This window comes from Pelobates fuscus, chromosome 6 (assembly GCF_036172605.1).
Source record: "Pelobates fuscus isolate aPelFus1 chromosome 6, aPelFus1.pri, whole genome shotgun sequence".
In the NCBI taxonomy this organism is placed as follows: domain Eukaryota; kingdom Metazoa; phylum Chordata; class Amphibia; order Anura; family Pelobatidae; genus Pelobates; species Pelobates fuscus.
This window is the reverse complement of record NC_086322.1, coordinates 277,480,667-277,491,288: the sequence shown is the minus strand read 5'-3', so window position 1 is coordinate 277,491,288 and position 10,622 is coordinate 277,480,667. Positions and strand designations below refer to the sequence as shown.

Here is a 10,622-nt window from a genome sequence, read left to right as displayed (position 1 = left end):
ATGTTTCGGAAATGAAGGAGGATAGCTCTGTGGCTATTTTCTTAGCATAAATCTCGGTATCATATAAGAAATAGCCATTTTTTAAATTGCCTCTCCACAATGCTTGTAATGATAAGTTTGCTTTCCATCAATCAGATGAAGAAACTCTGATTCCTCTTAAAATACATACAATTTAAGAAATGTAGATGCAATAGTGTGGTTGAGGTAAGAAATATGGATGGTTTGAAAGAGTTAATATAAAAAATGCTATAGCGCTAGTTTGAATTTATAAGAGTTCTTTGTGCACTATACAATCAATGTTTAAAGTTTTATTGGAGGTATTTTAATCCATTCCCTATTTATGACAATGAATGTAACACTGTCAGGGTGGTGTGAATAAACTCAATAATTTATATATTTACACTTTTAGAAGCACCTTTCAACTTGCCTTGCAAAGATTTCAAGGTAACTCACAAAATGAGACATATGCCACGTGAAGCGAAACGACTAACAAATGTAGACGCTTAATAAATTCCAAAAGCAAGACACAATCATTTGCAACGCCCCTTTAGATTTGTATAAAAGTTTGCAAAATGATAAGAGAACATATGTTCAAAGTCATCTAATAGCTGAACTACAACATATTTTGCTTGGATTCCTATTTTTGAATCACAATGAGCCACAGTGGTAAGAGGTCACATTCTTCAACTGGATCTTGCAAGGGTAGCTGCCATGTTGGTGGCCATTCTTTCAATATCTTCAGAAATACAGGATCTGGAAAGTACCATCATGGGGTTTCAGGAATTTCACATCAAGGATATTGCCACCAAGATGCATATAAAAGTTCACATGGTTCTCATAACGTTCATCGTGTTAGTCAATACAGAGCTCCCAGTGCACATGGAGGTTCAGGAGGCAGAGGAATCTCAATCTCCAAACATTCATCTTCCACTCATGGATCTTGTCCTAGATCTGGACAGGCAGAGCAAAGTCATGGCGCGCAACGTAAATTTGGAGGCCACAGTAGCTGGAAGAAAAGTGGCGTAATTAATTTCAATGAAAAGGAAACCATGCAACTGCTGAACAGTCGTCTGGCTTCCTATCTAGAGAAAGTCTGCTCACTAGAGAATGAGAACAACCAGCTTGAGAGGAACATTCGAGAGTGGTATGACAGAAACCAACCCAGTGCTTTCCCTGACTCCAGCAACTTCTTTAGAACCATTCAGGAGCTGAAGAGTCAGGTACAGCAGAACATTTATAAATACAATTGAACTGATTTTGGAATATTGTCTCTAATGCTTTCCAATATATACCAGAATATTTAAATGCATTATCTCCAGCAGTTTACAAACTACAGCATCCACAAACCAATGTCAGCTAGTAGATGTTCATTATATTGTAGTTTACTGGCAACCACATTCTAGTATTTTTGTAAGGGACCTTGTTGTGGGATTTTTAATATACAATTAATGTGACACAGTAGGCACTGTAAGCACCTCAGCATTGAGGTGGTTGTAGTGTCTTTAGTCGCAATGCAAAACCATTCCGTGTTAAAAAATTATGTAATAGTTTATTGCTAAATGACAATCCCCATCAGCACCTCCCCTCTGTGCTACTTGGACTAATGAAGAAGCATTAGCCTGAGTAGGAATCGGTGGCTGTGATTGGCTGGGAGCATCAACTGACCACTTTCCCTCTATCAAAACTGCCCATTGCTGGTATGAAATGGTATGACTATGGGACTCTGTAATCTCTGCCCTAGCCATACCACCACGGGAGTTCAGGTTGTGGGTAACTAGGGAACCCTATTTGTTAAACTACTCATAAATGGTTTAACATTGGATAGAGATTCAGCAAAAGGGTACTCCAAGCACTATAACCAATTCAATGAGCTGAAATGGTTATAGTTACTATATAATGGGTAGGAAACCTTTGTCACTCTAGATGCTTTGGACTACATCTCCCAGAATGCTCTTACAGCCATAATGCTTTAAAAACATCACAGGAGATGTAGTCCACGACATCTGGAGTGCCAAATGTTGCCTACCACTGTCCTATATTAGCCCTCGAAGATACCTGTTATAAAATAGTTTGATACTAATATTTTATTTAGCATTTTTTTTAAATGGCATATTGTATTTGGAGACTTGTAAAAGTCAGGAATCTTTTTTAGGTTTCCTCAGCCACAGTGGAAAATGCCAGGGTTGTTCTCCACATAGACAATGCTCGTCTGGCAGCAGATGACTTCAAAAACAAGTAAGTCTTATATCTGCAAATTGTCCTGTAAATGTCTCTCCCTTTTCCTGTCCTAATCTTCTTCCTGTTGGTCTTCATTTTCTTTCTTGTTTCATTAATTATTACAAGTCTAAGTGGATAATAATGAATACCCTATGTTGGTCATCTGCCGGTGTTCAATTTTATATTTTATTAAAATGCATTGTTATGCTTCTATGTCTGTATTCATTAAAAATGAATATGAATGTTTTAACTATACCTATTGTTCATTGCCATGGTTGTCACAGTTATTTACTTAAAAACAGTCATCACTAAATGACTACCATCCAATAAAAACAAACATTTTGCAAATGGTAATCAGCAGCTGGTAAATGTTTTAACTTCCCCCACTGAAATCACAAAATACTAAGTCGTATCTGGTTTATATGCTAGACACCAAACATTTCCATTATTTTGAATGTTCACGCTAAAATTGACTAAACTTACTTCTACAGCTAGATGTAAAATAGAAGAGCCAAGTTAGCATTCAATATAGCCTACTTAAAAAAAATCTATGTTTAAGTGAAGTTAAGCTTTAACAAACATTACATACATGCTGTGGAAAATGTTATCTACTTGTAATCTCACTAATCAATCAATCAATTGTAGGCATCTGTCTATATTAGTGTTTAAGGACTATAGTACAGCGGGGTTATCCCATCTTTGAGTAATTATCTGTTTTATGTCTTGGACATTGGGTATGAAGGCTTCTAGCCACAAAGGTCATAATAATTAGCATACAGTTAATATTTCTACACAAACAGTAGGCTAATGTTTTATGGCCAGTCTAATCTTACTTTCTCTTATTGGAGCTAGACTGTTCCCTCGTAGAGATTACAATGCAAGTTAAAAATATTTTCTCCCATCACAACAACATCATTGTATCTATTTTCCAAGGTATGAGTTGGAACTTCAGCTGCATAATACTATTGAAGCAGATATGAAAGGTCTTCGCAGAGCACTGGAGGGACTGAATCGTGAGATATGCGATCTTGAAGCACGGGTTCAGAACCTTCAGGAAGAACTGCAGCAGATGAAGAGAACACATGAGGAGGTAGAATTAATTTTTTGTTGCTGTCATTTTTAGTTATTAATAATAAGTAAATTGCTATTCACTAGAAAAGATAATTAAACCATACTCTTTAACCTGAACCCTACAGGAAGTAAACTATGTAAGCAGTGTTTTTTTTTATACATTTTTCTTGTATTTAACGGGTTAGAAAAAATATAAAATGAACAGATATTAGAGAGATATATTGCCATAGACTTCAGAAATTGAATATCTTATTGACTTAATATTACCTTTATCCTAACCTGAACAGGAAGTGAATTCTCTACGAGCTCAGTTGGGCCAGAGAGTCACCGTGGAACTAAACGCTGCTCCATCTGTAGACCTAAACAGAATCTTGTCTGAAATCCGACATCAATATGAAAACCTAATGGAAAGAAATATGAGAGAGGTTGAGAGCATGTTCCTCCAAAGGGTACTCTTAATTATTTCATACATTTTCTCTATATTATGACACTATGACATAAAAAACTGATATTAAGCTGTAGTTGTTCTGGTGACTATAAGATGACTAATAAGTAAAGAACAGCAGAATGAAAGAGATGCTCTTGGCTGTCATTTCAAATGTCCCCACTTTCTTTTATATTTCAATAGTAATTCCTAATATTATTAATGTTAACAACCCCAATTTCTTCTACAAGAACGATACTGCACTATAATTTGGAATGCAGGTGATGCAATCACTTCTCTCCATTTCCAGACTCAGGAACTCAATCAGCAGGTGACATCTGGCTCAGAGCAGCTGCAATCCGTACAAACTGAGGTCATTGATTTAAAGCGTAGTGTCCAAACCTTGGAGATCGAGCTTGAAAGTCAGCTAAGCATGGTATGTATTCGCATTTTTATGCTTGCAGCGTGAGGTGTTACATAAAATGATATGCTGTCAACAACAATATTGTTGTTGTTTTTTTATGCACAGCGCCTATATTTGCAAGAAAAAAAATCATAGTTTTCAATATTTTACTACTTCATCATGATTATACCTGGACCAGCATTGATAACATAACACCAATATGAAGGTCATTTGTCAAATGTATTTGTTATCCGTTCTAGAAATCTGCACTGCAGTGCACGTTGGCAGAAATAGAAGGTGGTTTCAGCTCACAGCTCTCCCAGTTGCAAGGTCTGATCAACAACGTCGAATCCCAGTTGGAGAAGATCCGATCTGACCTGGAGCACCATAACCATGAGTATAAGATCCTCATGGACCAAACGACTCATTTGGAGAGGGAGATTGCCACCTACAAGCAACTGTTGGATGGACATGTTCTAAAGTATGTATTTATCCATTAATCCAAACGTCCAATCAGAAGTTGACTTTGTCGCACTCTCGTCCCTCCTTTAACAAAGACCATTTACCTGCCTTATAGGATCTGATTTGTTATACGTTAGCCTATGTAATATTCTTTTATGATATCAGCACAGATAAATACTTGCATGGATTCAGTCCTGAGCACAGAGGCGAAAGAATGTTGGTACACGTTACAAAAATCAACAAGCTATTTTAACGTCTTAAAATTACAAAAATGCTGTGAAAAATATTTTCTCTATGTTCATTCTTAATTGTATTTTTCTCCCTGCAGTGCTTCAGGACATCATTCCTCAGAAATCAAGTACAGTAAGTAGAAAAAGCTAATTTCATAACTAGACAATTTAAAATGGTTTTCATATTCAGCTACAAAATATGTGTAAGAACTCAAATTCAAACACAGCACCTATAGTGACAGAACAAATTGGATTTTTCCTAGCTAACTAATGACTACATTCATTTAAATCATCTATAGTTGTTAAACTTACATTGTATTATATTAGGCACAATACACAATTCTTTTGGTGTGTTCCCCCCTATGCGGTGGTTAGGTTAGTACTTACTAAAAGTATTGCAAGGAAGGACAACTAGTGAACTGGCATCAGGATCATGGATGCCCAAGGCTCATTGATGCACGCAGATTATGAAGACTAGTCTGTCTGGTCTGAACACACAAAAGAGCAGCTGCACTCAAACTGCAAAAAAACGAAAAAAAACAAAAAACAATTCAGGCCATCATAGAAAGGGGTCAGAATACACAGTGCACCACAGTTTGCTGCGTATGGGGCTGCAGACCACTCAGAATCCTCGTGATGATTGCCCTCTGAGAGCACCTTCAATGGGGATGTAAATTTCAGAACGGGACCATGGAGAGGTCCAGTGATGAATAGCTTTTCTTTTAGATCAGTTGGATGACCAGGTGCATGTGCATTGTTCACCTGCATAAGAGATGACTGCAAGATGTACTGTGGGAGGAAGGCAGACCAGCGGAGGCATTTTTATGCTCTGGGCAACATTCTGCTGGGAAACCTTGGATTCCGGGCATTCATGTGGAAGTCATTTTTACCTAGAGATTTTTGCAGGTCATGTACACCCCTTCATGGCAATGGTGTTCCCTGGTGGCAGTGAACTCTTTTGGAAGGATAATTCACCCTGTCACACTGCAAATCTTGTTCAGAAATGGTTTGCGGAATTGACAAAGAACTCAAGGTGTTGCCTTGGCCTCCAAATTCCCTAGATATGAATCTGATTGAGCATCTGTGGGATGTGTTGTAACAATAAATCCAATCCATGGAGACCCCATCTTGCAACTTGCAGGTCGTAAAGGATCTACTGTTAATGTCTTCTTGCCAGATAACACAGGACACGTTCAGAGGTCTTGTGGACTCCATACCTCAACTCATCAGAACTGTTTGGCAGCGGGGGGAAGCCTACATGATATTAGGCAGGTGGATTTAATGTTGTGGATGATCGGTGTAAAGAGGATAAAATCTATGCTAGTCCACATTAAAAGTATTTTCTTATTACTAAACTCCGTACTTGGTTTATGATGACTGAAAGTGATCATTTAGGTCCAAGATTTCTATTGTAACTTAAATTGATATAAAAAATATGCTTTATTCTAGTCCAAGATTTCTGTAAATGTAAAAAAAAGAGGATCCTTTCAAATTTGAGGACATTCCAAACTAGAATGATTTGGATATTGCAGATATCCTCATACTAAAACTACTAAAATATATTGGCTCAGTTCAAAATTCCTATTGCCCTTTCCTGGTATCTTTAGGTTTCTTAGGCTAACAAAGACTTACAAAGTGCTAACATGAGTAAGACCATTATAAAACACTGTAGACAGTATAAAGTGTGCATAAACATTGCGTCATAATGCTATGCTCTTAAATAACCCATAATATCTTTCCAGGATCTCACCACATCACAAATGTTCACCAGACAACTGGCCATGTTCAACAGAGCAAGTGCTAAAGTTTAACCCTTCTGAGAATTAACCAGGAAATTGAAGACCAACTATGAATTCAACAGCTTTCTTCACATTACATAATATATTAGTAATATATACAACCTACCCTCTTCTGTTTGTCAGACAACAGCTAATCTTTCTAAACATATTATTTGCATAACAGCAGTTGATAAATGAGACATCATAGGGCATCAATATTCATTAACTGCATTTAATGTCAGAAAAGAAAATTAGTCATTTTGAGTACCAATAAAAAAACACTTAAGATTAATATTTTTTTCCAGACAAATGCAATACATATGTGTGTTAAATTAGACTTTGTTCTATCTTTTTCTTCTATTTAATTCATAAATCTTTGAGGCAAACTACAGTTTTGTGTACTGTATTCTTTATAAACACGTTCACAGGTGGAATGAAATTTAAAATTTAAGGCCAGAATAGACAAGTTGAAAAAAATTCTCCTGGTTCAGCTACTGTGGCTATAAACTAGAAATTTAGATGTAAAAGTAAATATTACTTATCCCAGTATCATGCAAATGTTCAACTATTTGTGCTATATCACCCAAATGAAACAAATGTCAGTTTAACCCCTTTAGGACCAAACTTCTGGAATAAAAGGGAATCATGACATGTCACACATGTCATGTGTCCTTAAGGGGTTAAACAGACATAAACTTTTTCAAGTTGCAAAATTAAAAGAATAGAATGTTTATGCTGTAGAGTGATGCCAGGGCCAGAGTGATTTAAAGCTTTGGAACCATGCAGGTAGAGAATCAACATCAGTACTCCCTCACAGCCTGCCTTCATGCCATTCTCCAGACAAAGTGCATTCGGCCAGAGTAGGCAACTACTATCTAAGTAAGAAGGTGCTTACTCTGCCCTAGCACACAGTCAGCCTCCTGAGGAGCCCTAAAGTGGCCTGCAGGCCAGGTTTTGACTCAAGACCTGTTTGTGGTGCGTACCACAGGTTGAGAACCTGTGACGTATAACATACTTTATGCAGCATAATACCAAACTCGAAATAACAAAGATCATAAGTGTGACAATACAGCCTTAATATATATCGTCCGTGGGTACTTCCATTAACTTGCACAGCTGATCACCACACTAAGTGCTATGACCTGGGCTTGGAGTCTCTTCATCCACCAGCATTCACATTATAGCAGATCTTGTTAAAGCAAGGAAAGAGACAACCAGCTTCTTTCTTGGTATTAACAGCAACTGCCTTTACTTTCACTTCGCATCAGGATATACAAACTACATTCCCCTTCGACCATCTGCAAGTCCACCTTGACAACAAAAACATACCTAGATTGGCCAGGCAGATATCTCAGCATGGGGGGAGGCTCTGCATCTTTTGCCATGTGACACATTAAAGTCTCTTTTTGTCACAATAAGCAACATATTACCAATATGAGCACAGAAGCTTAGAAGAATGGGTACATGTTATTTATAATCAAACATTTTAGAGCAACTCGTGAATTATAAATGAAGTGAGCTAAAACAACTGAAGATATTTATTCCTTACAACAATGAGTTAGCGCACATAATATTAATAACTCTAAAATTAGAGAGAATACAAATGTAGAAAAATAAAAATGGAAAAATAAAAAGTATTTTGTAATTGAAACAATGCCCCAGTATGTATATATTATACGTTCGTATATGTTCAAGCTCTTGCAATTTGCATTGGAATAAGCTTCTCCTTGATACTCCAACACTCAAAGGGTTACACCCTGTAGGGATAACCTAGAAAAAATAGGAGCTGGAATGGTATAATACCGTCAGGTCAGACACCTCCACCTAACACACTCTAAGTGGAGCTCTCACCTAGCTAGATATCCAATATATTCAATCCATCCTCCAGTGTTTACAGCAGTGGTTTTCTTTTGAGTCTATTGAGTCTATTGAGTCTCTTGCAGCTCTCATCAGATTGTCAAGTAATATTTCAGATGTTTTTCTAGCAGGCAAAGAAGAAAAAATAATGTTATTTGCCGATGTAATTTTGACTTTGACTAATCTAGAAATGTCTAATTCAGCAGTAATGAGCTGAATAGAGGAATTCAGTTACCTCTCTAACTATAAAATCAACATACATAAGACCCAAGTTATGCATAACAATCTTTCACATTCACAGGTTGAATCTTTATCAAAAAACTCTAGATTTAAGTGGTCTAATAATTCCATCCTATATCTCGGAATTAAGATAAATTTTAAAATTACTTATTGGCTCCAGGAAAACTATAATGAATTGCTCCAAGAGCTTAAAGAGCTCATAGATAAATGGAGTAACATACAGCTTTTTTGGCTTTGGAGGATAAATACCCTCAGATCCTATTGACTCCCAAAGTTAGAATATCTTTTTGGATAATACCTCTTAGAGTCCCCAGTATAACCTTGACTTGACTATAACCTAGACTATTTGTATTATACGTTTGGGGAATATCGTTAGAATATTATACGTTAGAATATCTTTTTGGATAATACCTCTTAGAGTCCCCAGTATAACCTTGACTTGACTATAACCTAGACTATTTGTATTATACGTTTGGGGAATATCGTTAGAATATTATACGTTAGAATATCTTTTTGGATAATACCTCTTAGAGTCCCCAGTATAACCTTGACTTGACTATAACCTAGACTATTTGTATTATACGTTTGGGGAATAAAAAAACAAGAATTGCCCTTGAAAAAATGACAACTAGAACATCAGAGATGGTTTATCATTTCCCAATGTTTTCCTTATTCATGACACTGTTATGTTTTCTCATTTTCTTGAATGGGGAAACAACTATTCCTTTATGAAACCCTGGCATATATATGAAAGGAAGATGTGTGGCAAAGTTGACACTTTCCACCTTTTTGGATTGATAAAAAACATCTATAGAAATTTGAAGATTGACATCTTAATTATTAATCAAGTATTTTATTCTGTAGAGCCAATAAATATTTTTTTTTTTTGTAGACAAACAACTTTCCAAGCATACCCCATTGAAAGCTTTGAAATTATTTTTTAAAGATTTGAATCTGACAGGTTGGTCAGACGCAGGATTAATACGAATAAAAAATATCTATTATGCTGGTAAAATCTGCAAATTTTTTGATTTACAAATAAGACAAAATCTTCATACTAAAGAACTACATACATATAAGAATAGAAAATGTCTTACGTAAAAGTTTAATAATAAATTAATCGTCTTTAGATAAGCTCCTTCTTGGAGATCATGGGAAGTTATCTTCTAAGATTAGGAAAGCTGTATCAAGAATGGGAAAAATACATGAATAAAACGTTCTCTTTCCAGACTTGGGAAAATGTTTTCAAAACGATTGGGAAATCTATACATTGTGTGAATATACGGGAGTCCTTTTTTAAGCTTGTACATAGATGGTATATGGTTCCTATAAAGCTATGTAAATTCAAACCAAATACTTCTAATCTATCTTGGAGATGTAATAGTTGGCTCACTAAACCATATATGGTGGGATTGTTTTAAACTAAATCATCTCAAATTGAAAGTTACAAAAAGTTTTATAGACTTGAAAATTGATATCACCCTAACTTTAGAGCAATTTATTTTTCATCTTGACCTCCCTTGTCTATCTAGACCAGGGGTAGGCAACCTTTTAGCAGCACTGTGCCGATATAGGATTGTGATGTCCCGTAGCGTGTCGGTCCTATTTTTTTTTATAAATCGAGGTGTGTATGCTGCCGTATTCTGCTTGTGTTATTTTTACTGTAATTGCTTTGTATCGTTGTATTTGTGCGTATATATGCAGGGCTGTCTTTAATAATGACTGGACCCTGGGCAAAGCATTTGCTTAGGGCCCCCTGGACCCTGTCCCCCCTTCCCAGGCATGCAATCACGTCCTCCACCTCAACACAGTGGCGGCCCTAAAGTAGAGAGGTGCAAGAATTATTTGCGGTCTCCCTGTTGCACGGGTGATTAAAAGGTAGATCCCCATCTGTCGTGCAACTCCAGAAATGCATTGACAGCTGGGGCTCTACCATTTAC

The 10,622-nt window shown here is 36.5% G+C and overlaps 1 protein-coding gene across 2 annotated transcripts; it reads left to right on the top strand.

Moving 5' to 3' along the window:
* Window positions 1-630: 630 nt before the first annotated feature.
* On the top strand, window positions 631-6,956 carry LOC134565838 (keratin, type I cytoskeletal 19-like). Of its 2 annotated transcripts, XM_063425504.1 has the most exons (8): window positions 631-1,220; window positions 2,153-2,235; window positions 3,151-3,307; window positions 3,576-3,737; window positions 4,023-4,148; window positions 4,376-4,596; window positions 4,906-4,940; window positions 6,550-6,956. In XM_063425504.1, exons 1-8 carry the CDS (start codon window positions 654-656, stop codon window positions 6,609-6,611), a joined length of 1,413 nt encoding a protein of 470 aa, XP_063281574.1. In that variant the 5' UTR covers window positions 631-653; the 3' UTR covers window positions 6,612-6,956. The 2 variants fall into 2 exon arrangements, with proteins under 2 accessions (XP_063281574.1, XP_063281575.1); XM_063425505.1 differs by lacking the exon at window positions 4,906-4,940.
* The last annotated feature ends 3,666 nt before the right edge of the window (window positions 6,957-10,622 follow it).